General features: G+C 42.6%; 1 protein-coding gene across 1 annotated transcript; it reads left to right on the top strand.

Moving 5' to 3' along the window:
- The first annotated feature begins 396 nt into the window (after nucleotides 1-396).
- jmy (junction mediating and regulatory protein, p53 cofactor) lies at nucleotides 397-25,734 on the top strand. Its single transcript, XM_055052432.1, has 10 exons — nucleotides 397-1,648; nucleotides 9,822-9,995; nucleotides 17,216-17,366; nucleotides 18,292-18,461; nucleotides 18,916-19,081; nucleotides 19,729-19,919; nucleotides 20,010-20,084; nucleotides 20,814-20,909; nucleotides 21,415-21,934; nucleotides 22,768-25,734. Exons 1-10 carry the CDS (start codon nucleotides 833-835, stop codon nucleotides 23,076-23,078), a joined length of 2,670 nt encoding a protein of 889 aa, XP_054908407.1. The 5' UTR covers nucleotides 397-832; the 3' UTR covers nucleotides 23,079-25,734.
- Nucleotides 25,735-25,961: the final 227 nt, after the last annotated feature.

Genomic DNA, 25,961 nt, shown 5'->3' with positions numbered 1-25,961 from the left:
CCCTATTTAGTGTTAATCTATGTAAGAGCTACGGTGCATTTGAGTTCATCAAAATGAGTAGGTAATGGTCATTTATTTTCTCTGACAGAGAAATAGGCTCGCTGGTCCGAAAAACATTCTCAGCTGGGAGTAGGATACATGTCAAGATGCAAAACATAAGATGAGAAACTAAAATAGGGTTAGACAATTCTAAAAGATCCATAGAAAAAAAGTGAGTAAAAAAAACATTTCTAAATTGCCAGTATGCGCTTCGTATTTGAAGATACATTTTTAAAAGTAAATGTGTTTTTTCCCGATGGAATCGTGGACACTGAACACAGCATGCGGAGAGTGTAAGTCCCTCCCCGGATTTGACAAAACGCGCACGCACCTTGTGCTTGTAAACAGAAGCTCACACGTGACGCGGAGAGCGGAGCCGAGTCGCGCGACGCGTATTGTCTGAACGGACAAAGAAGCGCACTGTGAGCGCGAGCTTCGGCCAGGTGAGCGGCCAGGTGTTATGGCAACCGGCGTCATGTGCGGCAACACGAAGTCGAGTTCTCGCTCGTTTCGAGAGCGAGGCGTGGGAACGCGTTTGGCCGCCTGAACTTGATGTCTGGACCGCAAATCCTCGAGAACGTCGCTGACCGCGTTTTCGCTGCGCTCACGCACACAGCTGGCTCCCCCAAACTGGAGAGCCTTTGTTGTTCCAGCGCTACATCTCGCCGATAGGGATTTTTTCCCCCCTCCACCCTCTGTCGCTGTCGTCAACTAGCAGTAGCCTTTAGCCTCGGCGTCGGAGCAAATTCATTTCCGAAACGAGCGCAATCTGCGCATTCGGCGACCGGATGCGATGTCATTCGCCATGGAGGATCATTTGGAGTCCGGTTGGGTGTCGGTCCGACCCCGAGTGTTCGACGAGAAAGAGAGGCATAAATTTGTTTTCATCGTGGCCTGGAACGACGTCGAGGGAAAGTTCGCCATAACCTGCCACAACAGAACCGTCCAGAGACGGAGCGCTTTTCTGGACTTGGATTGTGGCCCCGCGGCTGCCCTTCCTGTCCCCGCTGCTGAAAGTCCGGCCAAAGCGAAGAAAGACGAAGCCTGTAAAGCTGGTAAAGTTAGACCGCACTCAGCAAACCCCAGAGACAAAAAGACCGCAAAAGATGATGCCTCGAAGGCGTTCGAGTGCGTCAGCCTCACGTTGGGCTCCTGGAACATTGTCACGCCGAAGGAGGTGGACATGGAGATCCTGGACGTCCCTTCGTCTCCCGAGGACGCAGACCCGGGAGACGGTGAGCTCAGCCTCCGCGAGGACTTCAGCTGGGCCGGCCTCTTCTCCTTCCAGGACCTGCGGGCGGCCCATCAGCAGCTGTGCGCCGTCAACTCGGACCTGGAGCCCTGTCTGCCGCTGTTCCCGGAGGAGCAGTCCGGCGTGTGGACGGTGCTGTTCGGCGCGCCGGGGATGTCGCAGCGGGAGACGGACGCGCTGTGCTACCAGCTGCAGGTGTACCTGGGTCACGCCCTGGACACCTGCGGCTGGAAGATCCTCTCCCAGGTGCTTTTCTCCGAGGGCGACGACTCGGAGGAGTACTACGAGAGCCTGAGCGAGCTGCGGCAGAAAGGCTACGAGGATGCGCTGGAGGCGGCCAAAAGGCGCATGCAGGAGGTAAAGGAATTATTTTTCCCTCATAGTTTTTAATCTTAATAATAATAATAATAAAAAGCACACACACGTCATCATCATTAAAGGTGATTTAATTATGTCAAAACTCATACATATGCCGTTTATTGTCAGTGCTTGCAAGATATCCGGACACCCACCCTCACCCCACCCCCCCTTGCACGGTCTATCATCTGTTGCAGCAGCACACACACACACACACACACACACACACACACACACACACACCCACACACACACACACGGAGCAGCAGTAACATGATCTGCTCCGGCCCAGACTGCCCACTCCAGTTGGCTGAATCGCAACAAGGAAGTCGCATAGAAACACGGGGCGAACAAACGGAGGTGGAGTTACGCAGGGACGCGTCACCCACCGCGACTGTCGGCTCCGTCTTCGCCGCGAACCCGTGTGACTTAAAAACACGCGGCGTTCGTAAATTCAGAGTCGGCGAAGACTTTGTGGGCGACGTTGGCCTGGGAACGTCTCAGACAGGACGCTCGCCTTGGACAATGTGCTTCAGATCTGGTTATATGCAGTTATTCTGTCGACTTCTTAACATTTGTATGTTTTACACTAGGGCTGAAGCGACTAATTCGATTAATCGTGATGACTCCATCATTGAGATAATCGTCCACGAATTCAGGCATCAATTAATTCAGAACTGGAGGAGGCAGACTGAATGTGCTGAAAGAACTGCATGCTCAAAGCTTTAATTAAATCAAAGTGGTGTAAAAGTACACAAACATTTTCCATTTAATCAAAAAAAAAAATTTGCCTTTAAAAAATGTTCTTCACAGAATTCTTCAAGTAGCATAGATCTATCTATCTATCTATCTATCTATCTATCTATCTATCTATCTATCTATCTATCTATCTATCTATCTATCTATCTATCTATCTATCTATCTATCTATCTATCTATCTATCTATCTATCTATCTATCTATCTATCTATCTATCTATCTATCTATCTATCTATCTATCTATCTGATTAGCCCTATGTTGTACAGTTTTTCACATATTGAAGTAAGAAATATTTTTTAGTTGGAAACGAATCCTTTGCTTGAAATAATCAAACGTAGACTAAACGAATACGGTTTTTGTCTGTAATAGTGTTTTTCTTATTTTTAAAAAAGGAATTGAATTGCTTATTTTGATCTTTTAAAGTATTTAATATTGCATTTTAAGAAAATCACACAGTCATAATATTCAAGCAAATACTTTTTAAAAAATATTTTGAATGTGACAAACTTAAAAGTCACAAGCACGAGAAGCTGCAAATCCTCCGCCACGTTTCTCGCGTCCATTCCAAGGACGGGGAATACGTATGCACGCCACACTTTTCAGATTAAAGACCTTCCTTTTCACAATTATCTACCTGGTTGCATTGGTTTACACAGCGACCAAAACGTGATTAACTAGGTTTCTGCTTGTACCAGAACAAAATGTGAAGTAGTTTTACAAGTGCCTGTGGAAGCCAGGTGACAAACCCAGTTATAAAGATGGTCCTTGGGGGGTAGAGATGGAGGTGTGTGGGGGGCAGAAATGAAGCCAACTGCAAGTCTTTCATCATCCTGGCTTTGTTCAACTGTTTGATTCACAAACAGCTGTGTGAGGGCTCAGCCAGGCCCAAAATAACCCACGAGATGACAAAGCGACTCACTTTTAGGTTTATGTGCGACACCACTTCTCTGACAGACGTTTTTTTATAGAGCAGACTGTGAAAAAAAAACAACTTGATTTATTAGGTCATTTTCTGTGATGGGCTTAACCTGCATTAAGAAGCAGACGGTTCCTTTTGAGTGTGCGACATCTGCAGCTGTTTTTCAGTGGCCTTTTTGTTAGAAAATGACCAAAAAGTGGAAATTTGAGATGAATCACATTTGTTGTGGTGTTGTCCTCGTTCCTCGATCTCATGATGTGTGGTGCGAGTTCTCTTGGGAACTCCTATATTTGGATTTTTTTTTTTTTAACCTCACACCCGTTTGGTCATCAGAGAGATGACCTCTGATTAGACGTAGGAATGTACTGACACAAGCATTTTGCGCTGACATTGATATCCGGTAACATGTTACGGCTTATTGAAATGTTACTGTTTATGCAATGTTCTTCAAAGAGTCATTGGAGGGCACGAAGGGTTTCCTGTAGCGGTCTGAATTACAGCGGTTCTGAAACAGCCTCTGACTGAACACAGTTTGTCATAACGGTTTTATAAGTGCTGCTGTTCTTAATTTAGTCATTAATGGCAACAAGAAGGAAATTAACATCTGTCATTGATATTCTTCCCTGGTTTACCTATTGGACTAATGTGTTAAAAATGAATAACCTTGAACCTTATGTTTCAGGTTGAATTTCTAATGTATGATATGTATTAAATTTGTAACTAACAAATTTAAGTGCAGATTGAACAGACAGTATCTGATAGATGTGGTACACTTTTTGGAAATTCTCTTCTTTTAATGTATATAAATTCAGTTTTTAAAGTGATTTTTAAAGGGGCAGCATAATGTATTTTCCAGGCACATTTTATAGCACAATCAATTAACTACGCTACCTTTGGTGGTTGTATAAATCAAATATGACTTTGTCATTTAATTTCTTGAAACTGTGCCTCTGTCTCTTTAAGAAACTCCTGCTCTTTCTGAAACTCTGACTTCAGGAAGTCGTGACAACATGGCTCCTCTATTAAACCTTTAATGTCTTTTTAGCAGGATTTCACTGAGAAGTAATATGTGCAATTAGCTCAGCAGATGTGCATTTCCAACAGGTGTTTGCTAATTGCTGCTGGCTAGTCTGAAGGAGCTGAGCAGCAAGCTTCCTCTCTGCCTGTCGTCGGAGGAGTTTCATCCTCAAAGGCGGAGCTAGGCCCACCCAGGTGATTTGCATAGGAGACTAAAGAATTTCTCAGAAATGCATGAAAGACACGAGGCAACACTCGATGTTGCTTTAATGTTGGGGTAACATCAAAACATGTAAAGCTAGTAAAAGTCCATTTTTACATGATGCTACTTTTAAGTAGGCGATCCATTAGATGCTGCCTTCTATTATTACACGAGTGTCTTTATCCTCGATGGTTTCCATCATCAGCACAATACAACAGTTAAGCGAATCTCAGCAACAGCAGAGATAATATTTACTCTATTGTATTGGCTTGTACATGTTTCTCTGTGTTCCAGGTCAGTCAGTCCGTTCCTGGTAAACGCTTACTGTATGCGGTGCGAGGTTGTTCTGACCCGGTGCCGCTGCTGTGAAGGGGCTAATCCTGTTGGGACAGGATAAGAAAGAGGACAGACTGATTTACTTTGGTTAAACTAAGCTGCTGGTTGATGTCCATACATTTAGCCTCCAAAATCAATGTGCAGTTTTCCAGCTTTATTAGATAATGATTATAATTTGCAATATAAATCGTGACACATTCTGGTTATGCATTAGGGGAAAATACAGAATATTTCCTGCTAAAATGTTTTTACTTTCTATTTAAAGCAACACTAGCTTTCCCCTGATTGGCTAGTTACCCCAGAGCAGCTGCAGACTTAAAATGCTTTTGCTATTTTTACAAAACCGCTGCGCTGTCTGGTCTTATCACCATCACACTGACAGACCCTGTCAGTGTCCAGACCTTGCTCTCTCAGATATCCGGGACAAGATGGACCGGTGGCCTGGAACCACGCATCCTCTCCATGTATCTGTTGATCATTGACCGGAGTCACTTTGGCCGTTTTCCCTTATTGCCGACCTGTTACTAAAGAAACCCAGACCTACAGCTTATCAGCAGCGCTAATAGTTACAGATTAATAGCTTATTCAGATCTTTATGGTTTTTATGTAGTGCCAAAAATGTGATAATGTAGTCTTATAAACTAAACTTTATTAGTTGTTTTAGATACAGATCATAGACTCGCAAAGTACTGCATATGAAGAGTAAAGGACTTTGTTGCATTGCACCAGGGCTACAGGACAATATGAATCAAGAGCTAAAATCTTTAAGTCAGTATTGTATCATAAAATACAATACGTTTTCGAGTTGGAGAGGATTTCAGTTTTACAGCATTTCAAATTTGTCTCGATCTAATCCCTAATTGTCATTAATTCATAAATGTCTGAACGTCTGTCTCCTGAGTGAAGGTCTGGTCTTGCGTTTTGTAAAATGATACAGCCACTTACCGTGACCTTTTGTTCACTAACGTCACTTTGGAGAAATGTGGGTGTGTTTTATTCTGTCAGACTTGCTCTCAATTTTATATGCACCACACAGTTTATTTAGATTTTGCCTATTGGGCATGTAGCATTTTCCTTACCCATACAGTGTTCAGCTCAGCTCTTCATAGAGTTGAAATTTAATTATAATTCCTACATTTTTGTTTCCCTTGTTAAAACAAGCCATGCTGTAATCTCTGGGTGATTTAAAATGATGAATTTTGCAATATGGTCTCCAGTTGGTTGAAGAAAGAATCAAACAGTCCTAGTTTGGCTCTACTGCTGCGTGGCTTTTGTTTTCATATCCTCGCACAGGGCTTTCAGAACATCCTAAAATTTATATGATTTATTGAGTTGTGTTTATGTGGCCTAGCTCCTTGCTTCCTCCCTACAGCTTGTTAACTTTACAGAGATGAGCAGCGGCCGTTCTCCAACTTTCCTTCTTAAATTAGGAACCCACTTACACCCAACATTTCCAAAAGCCATTTTAGGACGTTGATTCTTTGTAAGTAATTTAATTGCCTAGTGTTATGAGTTTCCAATTGGAAATACATCTCCTTTTCCTTTTCCTTTTCAAACATTCGCATAAATCGACTAACTATATTTTTGTGCAGGTAGTGCGTATACGTGTTACTTCAGCGGTGACAAACGTTGCATTTAATGTCTTTCAGGAAGCATTCCTTCTGTGAGGGGGCCTGATCACAGCCTGCATGAAAGAAAGTGAAGGCCCTCTCTTTCCTGTGTTGTATTTCAATTAAAAGGCACGAAGAGAAGAAAACTACTGCGGCGTAAGACGGGACAGATTTATGGCCGACAGGAACCGGTCTTAATGATAGGGTCTGTAGCTCCAGTATATCACCAAGAGGAAGATCTTCTAATTACGTCCTCCGCGCTTTTGCAGAGGACTTTTGTTGCCTTCAATGCTAAACTTAGCTTGTAAAAGTGTACCTTCGTAAAAGTGCTTTTAAAACACGAATCCAAACCTGCCGGCTAACTTGTTGCTAGTGAGCCTCATTAGCTTTGAGCTCACGAGCTTTGAGTTGGCTGATGATGCTTTTATTTTTTTTTTTTTTACCCCTGGTTTTGTAGGCTTCATGTCTCTATTAGTACATGCCGTTGAAGTGCAGGGTGGAACAATAACTTATTCATCATTTTTCCAGTCCTTGAACTCATATTTCATATTGATCCTAAATGATGTAGTAACACTTTAAAAGTAGACTCTTTTTTTTCCAAATCCTATCCTGTGTGACTTGGCTCATTTACCTCAGGGGGGATGGGTTGGGGGGGCGGGGGGTGTTTCCTGGCCAGCGGGGTGTGGGGTTGGTCAGCGGTTGCCAGGGAAACCCAGGGGCAAGGTAAACAGTAGGGTCAGTGTTGGAGCTGAATCGGGCTGTGTAGACGGGCTTTGGAAAATCAGCTCAGAGTTGATATAAAAGTCGTCATTCATATCTGCGGCAGATAGAGGAGCGGTTTATTCGCCACTTGAGGCCATTATTGGACGGCGGTGCTTTCAGCGTCACGTCTGAGGCAGAAGTAGAGGAGATGTGTTACGCAGCTTGAGTCAAACAAGAGAGCTCTAAACAAAAGCTCGACTTAGAGCCATTTTTAAGAACAATGAACAGTCTGTGGATTGTTGAGCATATGGTACGAATCAGTAGCAGTCAGGATCAGTCCTTTTTTTGTTTGTTTTTTACCCAACAATGTGTTTTGTGATATCATTCCTGGCCACACATTAATGAGCATGCACTAACAAATCCTCCCAGGCTGAGTCTTTGTGCTTGTTGAGAGGTTTTGATTATTTTTTTTTTCCTCCTTGCCTTGAGCTTTGAGGTAACCAATGTTTCAGACTGCATTTAGTTCAAACTGGATCCAATTTAAAATTAAGTTTTAAATGGTAGTAAATAAAAAAAATAGGGTTAGGGTTTATCTGTCATAAAATAGTGAATTAAAGTGGGTAGAAAAATACAAACTCCGAAGAACTTAGAACAAAGTAAGGTAAACAACCCTATGAACACATAACTTGTTAAAAATTGATGCTTTTAACTACGGTAACTTAAAGCTACAGTATTAAACTTTTATAAAAAAAAAGTATTTTTATATATAGATTTGTTCAAATGATTATTCCTGTAACATGAAACTAATTGCAAAAATACTCTACTCGGTCAGAAACGGCCAATCAGAGCCAGGAGGAGGGTCTTAGTGTTGTCAATCACTTTCATGCCCACCCTGCTGCATATTACAGCTTTAATCTAATTCCTCAGCTATAAGGTTGGAATGCAACTCTAATAGAGTTTGATCACAAATCAGTTTGTTTTCTCTGAAATGGAAAGGTGGTTTGATTAGGGAAGCATGATATGTCTGCATCTACATCGGTACTAACTGATGTTCATAATTTTTTAACGTATCGGTATGGGCCCGATAAGTAGAGCTGGGTTGATATTAATAACAAATGTTTACGTCCATTTTTTTGGTGTTCGTGTTTCAGGAGAGGGAGGGACTTGGTCATGTGACAGTGGATCGCAATCGACCTTTGTAGTCTTGTTACCTTTGACTACAAGAACGTTAGCTCTAGTGCCAGCAAGCTTTATGCTCCACGTTTTGTTGTCTTCGGCTCGTTTAATCCATCAATTTGCCACTGGCAATACAATAATTTTGTAAATAATTTTCAGTATTTGTTTGTGGAACAAAACCATTTCAAGAAACTGCTTTATGTTTACAAGTAATTTACAAAACGACTCGTAAAAAGATCATATTGGAAAACTCCACTTTCCTGCTTACAAATCCTACAAATCTTTAAGTTAGTAGTCTACTATGGTTAAATTAAACTCTGCTGGGTAAGTCCCCAAAACCCCCTTTAACTCTGTAGCCCATGGCCCACATCCTCCTAAATCCGGCCCTGGTGTTGAGGATTTCACGAGAGAAAACATCTTTATTAAAGATAATGAAGTGTTAGCACACATTGAACCCTGAAACGACGGCCTGCGTTGCAGGACGATGTAGAAACCATCATGTGACACATTATTAATTATTAATGTTATCAAGTGAGTCTGAAGTAATGACTTCAGTTACAGTAATCAAGAAATGCAGTTTACATGTCAGTGTATTAATCAGAGTAAAGGCTGAGTAAACATGTTTGTCCTACAGCCACTAATGCAGCTCAGATGATCACTAAGAGGGCAGCGAGTTTCAGCACTATATATAGTTCAGAAAATGTCTGGATTGGGAACGTGGTCAGATGAAATCTAGGGGAATAATAGTCCAGAATGTGTAGTAATTAGTGGTCCTGGTTCATGTGTAAACCCCTTGTATATGAAGCAGGCGAGTGAGAAATTTACGCTTTCCTCCAAACGTGGACTTCAGCTTCACGTTCTACATCGAAGGAATATGAAAAATCTGTTGTTTAAGCAAACTTTATTGAGCACACGTATAAATAAAGGCACATTTTCCGTACCCTTGTGTCTGAACAAAAAATAACAGTAAAAACATTTGATAATGACAAAAATAAAGAATAAAGTCAGCTATGTATTCTACAACTGTAGAAAACATTATGAGAATAAAGTCATACAGGAATAATGACGCAGTAATAAAGTTGAAATGATGGCAATGAAGTCATAGTATTATGGGAATAAAGTCTTCTTATGACTTTATTCTTGAAATATTACTTTTCTTACATCATAATGGCTTTATTCTTATTATTCCCGTACGACTTTATTCTTGTAATGATGTTGTTGTTTTTGTTTATAATGCTATGACTTTATTCTTGTAATTTTGTAATCATTTCGTTTTCCTTAGTGTAACCCTAATACTCCATTGTCGGAACTTGATTGTAAACTTTTTTAAAAATGACTTATTTTAAGCCTGCTTGCATAACTTGTTGCTCTGACTTTGGTGTGAGGCATCAGCTTGAGAACATGACCAAGAGAACCACTTTTCAAGCCTCCGCCCTGTGTGCTTTGCCCCAGGTGTTGGACAAGCACAAGGCCATGGACAGCATGGTGGAGCTGCTGCAAGTGTACCCCGAGGAGGACGAGGCGTACGGCGAGCTGCTCGAGGCGACGACTCAGCTGTACCACTACCTGCTGCAGCCCTTCAGGGACATCAGGGAAGTGGCAACGCTGCGGCGGCAGCAAATTAAGGTAATTCTGCACACAGGCACACGAAAACAAATGCCCATCTGTTTTTAGAGCTTGTTTTAAGCAGGTTTAGACCTCCATGTAGCCGGATTACTCACTTGCCCTTGAAGACAATTTGCCTCCCGTCGGACGAACCTTCATAAATCGGTGGACCACTAACCCTAACCCACATGGCAAAAAAAAACGGGGTTCTGTGGTTTTGGTTAGCAAAACCACAGAACCACAGAAAAAAACCACAGAACCCCACTCCACTCATAAGCCCACTGCCATCACATTACTGGTACATGCTGAGGCTTATGAAGCTGCCGTGGTAATGATGTAGACGATGGCAGGATGGAGGGTAGAGGATCAGCTAGAGAGGCTTTTTTCCCCCTTGCCTAGAGCAGATTAACCACCAGTCTAAGTATTATTACAGCGGCCACTAAACCACTCTAATTCTGCAGCCTCAGCACTCTTTCTCTACTCTCGTTGTTGCCTTTCTTCAACAGAGGCTTGAAAAGAGAATCTAGTAAACTTCAGAGGTGATCCTTGATAAAACCTGTCCTGTTGGTTAGTAGGTCAACGCCATATTTCTGGACAATTGTTAAACAGCTGCAAAACTGATCTGTGCTGAATTTAATTTTGAACTTTACATATTAGTATCTCTCAAATAAGTGACAGAAGAACAAAAGCATACTTTTTCCCATTCCATTCGGTTTCAGTTCAAATTTATTTGTATAGCAACAGGGCAGGTAGGTCTATAGCATAAAAACACCCGATAGTCATCCATTGTTAAACAAGCAACAAACATTAAATTTAAAACCATCGATGCACATCAAATATGTTGATCAATGTTTCACTCACTACTATTCGAACGTAACTCTAAACAGGTGGGTTTTAACCTTTACTTTAACTTTCCCACGGTCTTAAGAAATGTGGCCATTTGGACCCCATGAGTTTTTTACTCTGTGGTCCAAAGAGGTCACACTGACCATATGTGTGCTTTTATAAGCTTTCTTTTTTTTTTTTTTTGCGTGGTTCTGGGAACTGACGGTCTAACAGGACAATCTCCCTCCCAACCTTTTTCCCCGCTGTCCAACCGTGGCATTTGCCGCGCTCCTTCCTGAGCGTCGGATTAAAGGAGCTGTGTTTCAGCTGTTTTCTGGTTGCTTGTCTATGTTTGGTTCTGGGGATGCAGAGTGGACTAGAACCAGAACACCAGAGTGGTCGGTCATGTTGATACAACATCAGATCTTTAATGTGTTTTGGTGCAATGTCGTTAAATGATTTAAAAACTCACAAGCATATTTTAAAGTCTATTCTCTGAGCTACAGGGAGCCAATGTCATGATGCGCTCTACTATCGCTCATCATTAGGTCCATATATTCTATTGCAACTACGCAAAGAGATGATTTCCTGCTTTGGGAAACTTACTGATGCATAATTCACATACATAGCATACGAGGGAATGTGCTTTTTGAAGACAAATAATGTTTTTTCTGCTGCCTCAGCTTTATGTCAATGTTTAGGCTTTCACAATTTCTCACTATGGCTGCCAACAACCCTTAGCTCATTAAGTTGGCTGCTATAACCACTATGGTCAGCTCCAGATGGAAGGAGTCCTTTTCTCAAGTCCAGTGGAGACTTGCAGTCTTGTGTTAAAATTTAACACATCTACTTTAGGGACTCTACCCTAAAGTGGCCGGTGTGACTAGAAAACCGCTCACTATGGCCAGTCCATTCACTAGAAAGTTTTCAAGAGACTTTTAACTGAGACAGTTCAAGCTTCAATTCAAGCAGTATGGATTCTTGGTCATTTAGGACGTGATAATCATAAATGAAGCCTTTGTCCTGTAAGCTGATGCAATTTTTTTTTTTAGATTTTATATTAAAATAGCCAAAAAGATGCTGTGTATGGGTATATTTTTATTTTGGCACTACAGAGAAACCTAAAACTCGGGAGTCTTTGTTGGTGGTTTAAATTGTTTTGTTAGTTTTTTCTCAATGTACCTCAAACCTTGTGAAAATGCTCCTGTGCAATTTAGTTTTGGTAAGAGACTAGTTAGTTTGTCTGTAAATGAGCAGTGATCAATAAAATTTCCTCTTTTTTCTTTAGCTTTGCATCATGTTATAAAGTTATTCCCTCAACAAAACATACCCGGAGTGTTGCTTTAATTATTTCATGCATGTTTGTGAAATGCTTTCAACCATTGGGAGAGGGGGAGCTAGGACCGCCTTCCTGGATGCAGCTGCTCCTCTGTTCTGCAGTCTCCAAACTTCAGAGCTTCCACCTCACAGAGCGAGACTCCTCCACTCAGCTCCTTAAGACTAGCCAGCAGCAATTAGCAAACAATTAGAACTAGGCATCAGCTGAGCTCATTGTAGGAGCTGCTTCTCTGAAATACTGGTAAATACGTTGTTAAAGTTTTAATAAAGGAGCCATGTTGTGATGACTTTCTGAAGGTGGAGCTTCAGAAAGAGCAGGAGTTTCTTAAAGAGACAGAAGTCCAATTTCAAGGCCTTATTTTACAATGTCATGTTTCTTTAAAGTCACATTTGACCAAAATCCGTTTTTCTACTTGTTTTCTATAACAACTTAAGGGAACATAGTTACTTGATTGTGCTTTAAAATGCCACTTTGTGACATAATAGAGCCCCTTCATAATATGAAAAATTTAATAATTAAAGGAAATTTTTGTTGTTGTTAATTTAGTAGCATGGACAGCAATGCGCAATATTTTTCACGTATATTTGAGAGCGCCGCCTCATTCGGTTAAAACGAGCTTGGATTGTTTCACAGGTATTCTTCGGTGCTTTTCAATAAAATAAGATTGAAGCATCGAAGGTGCATTATATAACACCTAACACTGTCAGTTAGTTAAAACAACAATAAAAAAAAAACAGGTATCACCAGGTCAGGCTTTTTAAAGATTGTGATCGGCCAGAAAACTGCAATCGGTGCGCCCCCTATGAAGAGTGCTTCTCCTTCCCTAAACTGCATTCCTTACTCAGCATGCTGATCCCGCATGGCCTCACCAACCAACTCAAACAACTGTGTGTTTGTGGGTGTGTTTATGACCCTCTATTATGATGGTATTTAGGTTCTGGGGTGGATCCTGATCTAAATAAAGAATTTACAGTCTCTCTCAAAATGCAAAATGTCCGTAGAACAGAAATCTGTTTGAAATTTCGCCTTTTCTCGTCAGTGAATTCACTAAGAAGACCAACTACAGTTTAAGAAATGGTTTGATGTCATCTTGCTTTTCCTTTAGAGCTGGAGAAAGTATTTCAAGCTCAGCGGTGAGTCAGAGTGTTGATCTGTGTGGAACTGTGTTTATTAATATCAGCTCTATGGAGTTGAATGGGTTCATCCTGTTGTCAGAACTCTCTTCTTAGTGTTTTAATTGATAATTAAAAGCACGCCTCTGATTGGCTAACGATGAAAAAGCTGTAGTTTAATCAGTTAATGAGGTTTAACACACATGTAGGCTATTTTTTTTATCTTTTTATCTTAAGTGATTAGTTCTAGGCTACATTACTAAAATAAGAGTTAAATAAATAAATAAAACACATAACACGATTCAAGGAATTTTTCTCTCTCTATTTTCAGGATCTCTTCTTCACCCGTTTTTGTTTTCATAGATGGAAAATGTGCTGGATACCAAAGTTTTTTTTGTTTTTTTTCCCCAGCTCTGCCACCTGCTTCCCTCAGGGCGATCCAACGACTAAAAACAAAGCTGTATGCAAACAAATTTCTGTTGTAGTTTCGCCCCGCCCCCCCTCCATCCATAACTCATGAGGGAAAAGGAAGGCGTTTGGAAACTGGTACACATTTTCATTTACATGCAGTTTGCATTGTGCTCGGCGTTGCTGCTGAAAGAGCAGTCGGGGATCAGTTTCTAACTAGAGCGGCAGCCTCGCCTGACCTCCTTTGTTGGTGTGAATGTAAATACTGGAGGGGATGTGTGAGACTGTTGTAAAAACAGTGCTTCAGATTGCAAGCTAAGCTGAAAGAATGAGCCGTTGATGCCGACCGAGTATCTCTTCTGTCTGGTCTGGGCCTTGAAGTTTTGTAACTGGTTTTGTGGATTAGAGATGCACCAATCGAAGTTCTCTGGTCAGTTACTGGTTTTACACAAATCCTGACCTGCTGATTACATTTTTTTAAGAGAGAAGTCTCTTAACGTAGTGGAAAAAGTAGGTAGCGGTACATAGGATCGTTGGCATTAGACAATTTCTGAGCTCCGAAAACTAGGGAACTCATCCGGTTTATCAGGATGCTTTTCTATAGCAGGCAAAAAAGCTTAGAAGTGGAGGGACAACAAGACAACAGCAAGCCCAGTCAAAATCCAGACCAAAATCTAATTCAAAAATCTGCAGCAAGACCTGAAAATGAATGTAACCTGACGTAGCTATGTGTCAGGTTACATTATTCAATAGTCTGCTAATGTCAGAAAATACAATTTTGCGACTCCATCAAATGAAAAACTAAATTAAAATCACACATGAAAACATTTGATGCTGCGTGTTTATTCAGATGTATCCCGTGTCAAAGTCCGGCCACTTCCTGTTGTCTTCTGTCGTCTTTTCTGCCAGAAATAACGACCAGTCGATGACCACGACTCGTGTTATATAAAAGAAGTGATTTTATTGCAGTTTTGCGAAATAGATTTATTTTTTGATAAAGTCCCCCCAAAAAATCTCATACTATCACAGAAACCTTTTTAGTGGAAAACTTTATTTATTTATTTCAAATTGGAATATTTCCATTCAGCAAATTAAATTCCTTGTAATTCCAGTTTGTGCAATTTTATGAAAACACAGTTATTGTGCATTTCTAGACGGTTCAGATCTGAGCAAAAAGGGGTTTTGCAGAGTATTAATTCCTGGGAACCGAATGCATTCCTTGTGGTTGTGGTTATGACATGACAAAGTCGGAAGCGGTTGTATTCCTATCTGAATGAAAGAAAAGCTGCACATTTGAATCGCAGATCTCCTGATGAGTGTCAAGTGAACCGTGGTAACCTGCAGGACGAACCTGCGCGCTGTGGGTGTCCTGTTGTCTGGAAGGTCAGAGGGTGGCCATGAATTAGAAATGTGGCGATACTCCCAATGCGTCTGAGGCGGTTCGCGCCGCAGTTGGGCTCCAATTACCGCTTCACACAGCCCGCTTTGACACACTGCAACGGTTGCCCCGCTGGTCCCCGATCCCACCTGCCGCCTTCGCCTTCATCTGTAAAGCAAATTTGACCCCAATTCAAAAATGTCACATAGCGTAATATTCAAATTAATTAGTTCTGTGCCCTGGATTGAAGTAAATTGTCTCCCTGATTACAGCAGCTGTCATTATTAATCTATTGTTGGGTTGAAACCAATCAGGAATGTCTCGGGTCCCATGAGCGCCACATTCTGGTGCTCATTACCAAACGAAATCCAGTTTGGAACCACGTGAAACCACCAGGATCTTCTTCTGAGGCATTTATTCTCTTTGTTCGTCTTTATTAAGTTTTAAAGAACATTTTATTTTAGGTCCAAGTCCAAAAGCTTTTATGTTCATTCATGTGAAATGCTCTAAAACAGCTGAGCAAACTACAGTCTCCTCTTTTCCACCTTCAAGAAGTTCCAACTGCTGGATAAACACTCCCGTGTGTGTGTGTGTGTGTGTGTGTGTGTGTGTGTGTGTGTGTGTGTGTGTGTGTGTATCTCCTCCTTCCTGTTTTAACCAAATGAGATTGGGACCACCATGACAGCACGCATGTCGTAATCCCAGCACTCCATCATGGGAGGTGGTGTCACCTCTTTTTAAAGACAGTTTGACACATCTGGTTGAGTCTCCTGCGGCCCGTTGTTGCCGGGGTGTCGAGACCCGCTGCCGCTGTGTTCATAAGGAGGGAACGCCGACTTCTGCCGGTCTGCGTCGGGAGCCTCCTGCTTTGCATAAAAACCAGTTCAGCAGACTCCAAATCACGAGGCAGCTTTAATGTGGGGACATGTATCACCGGTTTGTTCTGCCTGTGGGGTCAAAGGGGTCAAAGCGAGCAGGATCGGCAACAAGACGAAGATGGAAGCGGGTTGTGCCATTCACACTGTGTGCTGTCCAACTCGCAATGCCCAAACACTGATGTAATGCACTCAACTTTTTCTTGACTAGATTATAATTGTTTTTTCTTTTTTTTTTTTTTTTTAAATGGTTGCTGATGTAATCCGCCCCGCCCCCATTCATGCTCTCTGCTTCACCTCAAAACCGCTCGCTGTGCGCGTGCCTCTCGCGCACGGTTCCCCAGGAACACAAAGCGCTCAGCCAGCGACCAAAGCCGTCGATCACACACGAGGGTGCTTTCGAGTCCTTTTATTGCCGATTATTGTAGTGGTGTTTATTTTGGAGCTCCTGCGCACGCATCTGTTTTACATCGAGACGTTACTGTCCAGCTGCATGTGCCGAGAGGCCCTGCAAGGGAGTCTGCTTTATTGGATGTGTACATTTTGTTCCACACGCTGCCCATCATGTCATCGTTCTGGTTATGCTTCCTCGCTTGCACCCGGAGCAACGTCTCACACTCGGCAAGCTTTTTCCACTCATCTTGCTTCTTCTTTTTTTTTTTTTTACACTCATGATTTAGGATGAGTGGCTAAAGTGTTACAACTTTCAGAGCTGTGCAGTGTTTTTAAACATTTGACTAGTGGGGAGCTGGGTTACTGTCACTATAAACGCTGAAAACCATACCCTTCACCACCCTCTGCTGCACACCGAGAGCATTACAGAACCCTTGGTGGGATTTTTTTTTTTTTTTTTACGAGATATTGTGAGGCCGTGGAAGGAAAAATTGTGTCTTGTCGAAGTATTCACACCCTTTGAGCCTCTCTGCGAAGGCCCCAGATGTTTATTAGAGGACATTTGTGGACAAATTAGTAGCATCATAAAGGCTGGGCAAACGGCACTCAAAGAAAACTCAACGTGCACATTACTCCCAGCACAGCGTCCACCGTACAAAACACCAGCTTGTTTCAATTAAAAGATATTTAAAAAACCCAATATATTCAAATGAACCTCATTCAGTCATAAACAGGCTGAAACCCATTTATTGTTGTCCTCAGCTAAACAGTTATGTGCCATGTTAGTTAAAATACATTAAAGTTTACTCTACTGTACACAGTGTGATGGGGATGAAAGAGAGCCGGTTGAGATTTGTTTTAACTAATATTAATCCAGAACTGCCTCTCTCTCTTTGCCTCTCTCTCATCAGATCTGCCTGGAGACGGAACGACTCGGCCCTCGCCGCGTGGAGAGCCTGAGGAAAGAGGATGAGGAGTGGCAGAAGAAGGCTCAGGCTGCCGTGCTCGCCATTCAAGACCTGACTGTGAAGTTCTTTGAAACCACAACCCGAGCTCAGAAAGGTAAACGGAGACGAGAGGCATTTCCTCTATCCGTGGGAAAATGTCAAACGCTCTGTTCACTTTGGCGTTTTAACATTTGAGTGTATGTAGGTCGTTTATAGACACGTTGCAGCGTGACGTGCGCTAGAGCCTTCACTCCATCTTCATTCTGCTAACCTGGGTTAGCAGTGTTTTGCTACCGACGATGACTGACATTGGCTTTAGCTGTCAAGTTGTCAATACAACCTGCTAAATCTTAAACGTATGTGTGATATATTAAAGAAAAAATGATTCATGGCTTTGCTGCCAATTCTCAAAACACTCAAAACAATCACAACTAGAAAAGGTCGATGAATAGTTTTAATGAAAAATGAGCAAGACAGCTTGAGGTAGGTCAGTTATGCTAGCTTGACTTTGACGACCGTGACATGTAGATGTGCTGCAGAATTCGGTGCGTTTTGGTCCAGCAAAAAATAAAAAATAAAAAAGCAAGCCCCACCAACTCTCACAGATTAATAGAATAGGTGTTTAAATTAGCTAACCAACCAACCGCTGTGTTCAGACCATCACTTTTTAATAATCTCAAAATAAGCGTCACGCCTGTTGACATAGAAATGTAACAGACTGAATGTTCTGTTCTTTGTGTGGGAAATGTTTGCTTGTTTTTTTTTTTTGGTGTTACTGATACTCCAGTGGAGCTGTTGTTGGTCAGTTGCTGTGGCAATAAGTTTGTGTGCAGCATAGCTGACACAGAGAACGAGGAAAAAGAAGAATACAAGTGGTTCTGAGTTTTTCTTGAACGGTTTTTCCGAGTTGCTTTTCCAGATGTAAACGATAACATCCTATAGGAAGCATTTCAGTTCTTTTTCCTGCTCTGCCTATGAAAGGGATTTTTACTCTGCCTCGTGTTTTCACCAATGCTGTGTGCCCTCCTGCATGTCCGCAGCTCTGTATGAGCGGATGCGCGCCGACCAGAGGAAGTTCGGAAAGTCGGCGTGGGCCACGGCAATCGAGCGCATGGAGCGGCTGCAGTACGCCGCTTCCAAGGAAACCCTGCAGCTCATGAGGGCCAAAGAAATCTGCCTGGAACAGAAGAAGCACGGCTTGAAGGAGGAGGTAAAGCGGGGCGACGCGGTGAAGAAAAGGGAAAGTTAATGCAGACAACGTGTTTTTACTTTAATAGGTTGGGTGGTTTTCCAAAAACCAAGACTTGTGCGTTAAAAGATGGAGGGAAAATGAGCAAGATAATGGACCCGGAGCGATGATCTCATGGCTCTGGCATCTTGTGATGGAGGGAGCAACATCCTGCTGTGCAACAGTGGAAATGACTCACTGGGAATGACAATCGGGTCAAACGTTTGTTTTTCATGTAAAGCTGCGCTCTGCATCTCATCTCAGGAGTCCCAACGCTACCAAACCAGAATCCGCTTCGGGTTTCCACTCCATCCGCTTCGCGTTAGAAGCAAAAAGCTCACGCTTTATATTTTTGGGGGAAATCAGCCAGTCTGCATGTCTGTGCCCTCGGGGCCCGGGAGGACGTGACGTAACGCCCAGGCTGTGCTTTTTGCAGATGCAGTGTCTGCAGGGTGGGGAGGATGCAATGATGCGTCTGGACCAGCTGGAGGCGCTGTACTACGAGCTGCAGCTGCAGCTGTACGACATTCAGGCGGAGGTGCTGCGCTGCGAGGAGCTGCTGCTGACGGCGCAGCTGCAGAGTCTGCGCAGGCAGATGATGGGTGAGCGTCTGCGTGGTGCCGTTTCTGTCGGATAAGCAATGCGTGTTCACAAGGAAGCTAAGGAAAAAGCTTTCCCCAAATGTTGAATCCTGTCCCTAAAAATAACCTTTTTTGTGTTCCTATGACGCTTTCCAGACGTGTATGAACTTTTTTTTCTCAGTTTGTCGCACGACTGCCAGAAATTTGAAGTCTTTTCATCAAGAGCAGAAGTTTTTAAAGAGACAGAGGCCCAAATTCAAGATGCTAAATATCAAAGTCAAATTTATTTTAAGCCACATTTGATATATGCAGCATTTTTATAAGAACTGGATATAACATAGTAACTTGATTTTGCTATGAAATGACACTCTGGCTGGAAAATACATGAAAATGCCCCTTTAATTAAAATGAAGTACTTGTTTTTGTTCTAATTCACTTTATCAAGCATTTTAATCACGACTGCTGTAATACATTTTAGTGAAAATGTGGTACAATTTGGGAACATCACTCCTTAATCTTACAAGATAATTTTGATACATTCTGTTAAACCTTGTTAAAACTCAATGGCTCTTGCTGATTATTTCCTCGTGTTTCCTAGATAGTCCCCTGATTTAACGCACAAAGCTGTTTATTCGTCAAACTAAACCCTCTCCTGGTTTTCCTCCCAGAGCGACAGGATGAGGTGGTCTACTACGACGCCTTCGAGAGCCCCGACGCCATGAAGGCCAAAGAGGAGCCCGCGTCCCCTCCGTCGCCCCTCAGAGACGACGAACTCTGCGTCCTCCAGCAGAGGACACGGCAACTGGAGGCCCGGAGGGGCCGCATCACTGCCAAGAAAGTCTACCTCAAAAACAAGAAGGTCAGATCAGCGCGCGCTTTCAAATGCCGCCAAGTGTCTCTCGTTATTTGAAGCTTCGCCTGTGTCATTTTTCTTGCTTTTTTTCGTTAGGAAATCTGCATCTTCAATCACAACCAGAAAACCCAGCAGCGCCAAGGACACAACGTCGACTTCAACTCTCTGCAGGTACTGCGGCAGGTTAGATCCGGTCATTTTGCTGCCCGTTGCTGCAGCAATGCATTAGCATTTGCCGTGAGGTGTTTTTTTTTTTTCCAAACTGGGATTTGAACCGATAGCCTTCTCAGCCGCTCCGCTCATAAATCAACACGAAAGAAAACCCAGAGATAGAAAGATGTTTATTAGCTTTCAACAATGTTTCGCTTCTTCATTTAACTCATCATTTTTATCATGAGAAATTTCTTATTACAAGGATTCTGATTTATCGTCCCAATGAATTTTAATTTACGCTTAAAACAAACCCAACAACAGTTGACCGTATGATCAGAAATGTTATTCTTGCTGTTTTCTCCACTGTTCAACTAGAGCATAAAGAAATATCAGCGCATTCAAAAATATGACGAAATGAAATCGTTTGCAGTTTACTGATATAAGTCACATCTCTGTAAGAGAAGAGCATCATGGGAATGTTTGTCAGGGCAGTGAGTGCTGTGGCCTTCAGTCACAGCTGTACAGTTTCCTAAATGTTGAGCGTTAAACCTTGAGTTTAACATATTTATCATTGCCACAACAATACTAATTATACTAATAACATTGTATTATTTGTAAGCGTTAATTATACTTTTGCAAAATATTGTGCAGAACGTTAAATGAACCCGGCTCGTCGCCACTTGGACCAGTCGCACAGGCGGCTCTAAACTCTGCTGTTTTGGTTGCTGTTTGTTGTTTTCTTTAAAGGGAGGAGAAGCTGCAGAAGACGACGAAGCAAAGAGAAACGTAACTGTGAGCCAGGAAAGGCAGAGGACTCTGGACAGACTTCGCAGCCTCAAACAGGTGAAGATTTCGCCGTCACTCTTTCTTCGCTCTTTGTTTTCTAATGGCTGCGTTAGAGGCGAGAATCTAAAGGATTCTGTCAGACAACATCACAACCTATCTGAATTCACGTCAGGTCGTGGTGTTGTTCCCTCATCAGAAACACACCTGGAGTGTTGATTTGATTGGCTCACGGGTGCTTGAGAAATCCTCTAATCTCCCGTGGCAACCGTTCGGCTGTGCAACACGCCGGGGTGGGCCTAGCTCCGCCTCTGCGGCGCAGCTCCTCCACGCTAGTAAAGAGACAGAGGCCCAATTTTAAGGCGTTAAATTAGAAAATCAAGTTCCTTTTAAGTCATATTTTATATATGTATCATTTTTATAACAACTGAAGTGAACACATTTACTCGCTTATGCTATAAAATAGCATTATGTGCATGGAAAACGCGTGATACTGATCCTTCATGATGTTTTTATGGTTGCGTCCTGTGGAGACGAGTGAATTGTTTTCCCGCCTCTGACGCAGCGTTATCCGGGTCAGGTGACCCTCCGGTCCAGTCGCCTGCGCCTCGCCCAGACTCCCGGCCGGAGGCGAGCGGCGCAGCAGCCCAGCACCCAGGCGGTCAGCGTCCAGACCGACTCCATCTCCGACCTCCCGGAGCTCTCGGCTCCGCCCCCGGCTGACGTCTGCAGCTGCGAAGGCGCCTCACTGCCCTCCATCGACCTCCAAAGCGCGCAGGCGGCGCCTCCTTTTCTCTCGCTGCCTCCGATCCCGTCGTCGCCATCTCTGCTCTCGGTGGGGCCGCCCGCCGCGCCTCCGCCTCCTCCTCCGCCTCCTCCTCTGCCTCCTCCAACGCCTCCTCAATCACTTCCTCCCGCCGAGAGCCAAGCGAGCAGCCCGACCAAGACGCTAAAGTGCGAGTCTGAATGCGCCTCGCTGCCGCTGGCTCCGTTTTCCCCGCGATTCTTCGACAGCAGCCAGCTGCTGACCGCCAGGAAGAAGCTGAGGAAGACGGCATCGCTGGACTCCTCACAGTGGAGGAAAGGTGAGGAAAACTATCATGAGCGACCCACTGCAGTCGTGTGGGGGAGTAAACTTCTCCTGACCTCAGGGTTATGACCCTGAGGTCTACCTGGGCCCCCCTTTTACAAACTAAACTCACAAATAGTTTTAAGTCTTAAATTGAAAATGTAAAATACTTTTACATAAAATTAAATCAAATTGTATAGAAATTAGCGCTGGAAACTTAGTACTCATTTCTATTAATTAATTACTGTGCAATTAATCAGAGTCATTTATTTGCAACATAAGAAAAAGATTTTTGAATTGCAAATGTAACTTGTTTTGTCGGTATGTGGTTTTGGACTGGAATGCAGATACTTGGTTACAAACACTGAAATAAACTCGATTCAAAATTTTAATCAAGCCAGAATATTTAAACATTGGATTTTAGATCTTTTTAAAAAAATCCGGGATTTATTAGAGTGCCCCCTGGTGGCTTGGAGGCCTTATCTGGCCTAAGCCTTCAGCAGGCCATGCTCTCTGCTAGAGCGGTGGCTGCATGAACTACCTTATTATGAAGTTTGTGCTGGTGAAACACGTTAAAACATTGCTACAAATATACAATTGCGCAAAGTTCTGGATGTTGATGTCAAAGTTATAGTTTTATTGCTAAAGAAATTCCCGATTTTTTTAGTTTTGCAAAACGACTATTAGTCTCGACCTCAAAAAAAGAAAGTACAGACCTTAAAGATTTAGACTAAAGGAAGTAAAGTTCCACGTATTCGGTCGTTGCACGTTGTAGTTTTCCAGTTTCACTTCATCAAGTTGGCTCCTCTTAACGTTTGAGCCCACTTGATGCTCAAAACGTCTCCGCAGCGAGCTCGCCGATGGACGAGGTGCTGGCCTCGCTGAAGCGCGGCAGCTTCCACCTGAGGAAGGCCGAGCTGCGCGTCCTCGGCCCCGACCCGGACGACGACAGCAACAACATCCTGGCTCAGATCCGGCAGGGCGTGCGTCTGAAGAAGGTGCGCGCCCGGCCGGAGCAACAGCGCCACCCCAAGAGCTTCCTGCACTCCGCCGACGCCCTGACCCGCAGCATCCACGAGGCCCTGAGGAGAATCAAGGAGGCCTCGCCGGAGTCCGAGTCCGAGGACGAAGGCCTGCCTTGCACTGACTGGGAAAACTAATAGAGGCTTAAATGATGGACTCTGTTAGTTTTTTTTTTGGGTTTTTTAATTCTATGCGGCCAAAACAAAGAGAAAATGAGGATCATGAAACAGACAAGCCTGAGTTACATGAAGGCGCCTCGGTGCAACTAGAACAAAAAAAGTTGCTTTTTTTTTTTTTTTTTTGGTTTGTTCATTTGTTATTCCATTCTTGTGTTTGTAAAGACTTATTGTTTTAAGGTGTTGCTGTTGCAGTTTTGGGGAGGGCACAGACCTCCGACCTCCTGTTACATCCGAGTCGTACTGTAGCTCCTTGTGATGGGTTTGTTTGAAGGAGGAAACGTTTTGCTCCCTTCTGCTACCAGAGGCACAAACTCTGTCGCACCTTTGAACTTTACTTCACAGCAACTATCTGTACCTGCAAATCTCTCAGGACTGTCCCTGATCACTGAAAGGAGCGGTGATCCGCACTAGCAAGGGAAAACCACGGGCTCCGTTAGAGAAGGCAGGAAATCAAATCATGTTCATCTAAGACAAAAATCAGTTCCTGTCGTGACAAAAAACGTGTTTTATGAACCTTTGATTTGTTTTGTTTTTTAAATTCTGTTGGTTTCTTTGTGTTTTGCCCTCACAATCAGGCTGAAGGTTTTACTTTTAATCAAAATAGGGAAGCAAGAGTTATTTTTTACTGAGGCTGAAAAGTAGAACGTATAGACGATTTCACTTTAAACTGGATTTGTTGTTCCCCAGTCTATTTTAAGCCTGGCGGGCCACCAGGCTTCATTAGCCAGCCCACCAGCCTGAGCGTCATTTGTTTATTTGAAGAAGTTTTTTTTTTTTTCAATAGAAAAGACCGATTGAGCTACGTTTATAGTGGACCCGTTGAGTTGCACCTCACGCAGTGTTTCAAACTTATGATGCCTGCTTGTGCTTCTCCGAATTTTTGTCACTTTTCACATTTTTTCGACATGGAAAAACATGGCGAGCCGTCGACGAACCGCCGTAGTTTTGCCGAGCTTTCTTGGGGAAACCCGGCGTTTGGCGCTAACACAGGTTCAACAAATGGACATCAGTCCTGTCGTCTCCTATCAGCCAGCTGATTAGCAGTGTGCAGCATGTAGGAATGCAACTTTCTAAATCTGCGGTATGCCTCGGTAAGGCGGCCTGCCGAGCACAGACGCTGTTCCTGCCAGCTCAGTATTTTTGATGAAAGTTGTTTTTGTTGCCTCCATTTCAACAGTCGAGTCGCATGAAGGCGTTTTTTGATGGTGTGGCGATAAATTGTCAGATTTACGGCTCGGTTTACTCATAATCTCAGCTGTGAGTTGATTAGCTTCACTGGGAAAAAACTGAGACATCAGACGAAACAATTAGGGAAGCGGATATGACGTAGTTCACGCAGTTAAAATTGGATTAGATTAAATGGGGGTTTTTTCTCCCCCATTTTGATTTGATGTCAGGTTCATTGGGACTTCACTGCCCCCTGGTGGCATCTCCTCACATTACAGCATGGGGTGTTTCCAATAGATTTTTCTCTTTTGCCTTTTTCTTTTTTTATTGCGTGACTTTGGACTTTGTGTTAACATTTGGTGCGTGAGTGATTATTTTAGGTTTTATTATTATTATTTAATGTTTTTAAATGTTTTTTTATATACTGAAAATAAGTTTCTTTGACAAATTATGCACCAAGTACTGTGGCTTAATTGCAAGATACATTTTCTTTTTCCTCCTAGGTAAATTTCAGGATTGTTTGCTGCATTGTTTTTTATTTTAATATTTGTTGAACGCCGATTTTACAGTTTCACTTTTGGTTAGAATTGAAAAGTAAAGCACAACTGAAAACAAGAGAAAAAACAAACAAAAGAAGAAAATGATAACTAATTGAACTTCCCAACAGACCAGAGAGCTTCAGTTGTGTTTCAGGTCGTGTTTTTACACGAACGCGTTTCCACTACAAAGATGTCGCTTTAATGCATCAAAGTGTGTGTGAGTGTGTGTTGACCAGCACCGAGAACTGAAAACCAGCATTTCTCTTCTCTAGTTTTATCTTAGCGTTAGCTTAATGTTAGCTCAACATTAGCTTAATGTTAGCTTAACATTAGCTTAATGTTAGCTTAGCGTTGGCTTCTTCCAGCTTTTTGAATCTCCTTCTACAGCACAAACGGAGCGCACTGTTTACATCGGTTTACAGTTAGCATGTGCTAAGCTAACTGTGGCATCACGAGTAATCTGGGCGTCGAAGCCGCCGTGATTCATTTGCATGCAGTTTCTCACAGCTAACTGGTTTGTTTTCCAGTTTATTGGGGAAAAGCAACCAAGAATACAACTTGATACTTTTTTGTTGCTGTTGTTAGACTGGCGTCCAGTTTTAGCAACTTTTGCACAAGACTGGCTCGAGGAGGGCAAACCCATCACAAAGTATGTGCAATAAGTGAAGATCGGAGGGGAAAAAAAAGTCATTTTTTGATTTATACTGTAAACAAATGTAAATCATGAGAAATGTATCCACATGCCTAAATGTATTGAAGTATTTATTGAAGCGTCATATTTTGAAGATGTTTTTAAACGTACCTGACGATGTCCTGTCACGCCATTCCTCTCTCTGCTTTTCCATAACCAAAACAAAAAAAAAAGAAATCTTTATTTTTCTTTTCATATTAAAAGCACCCAAAAAGTGTGTCTTGAAAAAAGTTCTTTCATTTTTATTTAAGCATTTAAGAGAGACTATTTAAGCAATAACTGATCTATGAAGCTTTGTACATGTGGAAGTTCATGTTGACCCTTTTCTTTTTGGGATGTAACTATGGAGGACCAACACTGACATATATATATATATATATCTCCATGTGTATAAACCAAAGGTGATTTTTGTAGTTTTTTTTATTGAATTGGAGAACTACTACG

This window comes from Poeciliopsis prolifica, unplaced genomic scaffold (assembly GCF_027474105.1).
Source record: "Poeciliopsis prolifica strain line A6 unplaced genomic scaffold, Auburn_PproV2 SCAFFOLD035, whole genome shotgun sequence".
NCBI classification, from domain to species: domain Eukaryota; kingdom Metazoa; phylum Chordata; class Actinopteri; order Cyprinodontiformes; family Poeciliidae; genus Poeciliopsis; species Poeciliopsis prolifica.
Note: the sequence above shows the minus strand (reverse complement) of the source record. Positions and strands in the feature narration are given on the sequence as shown.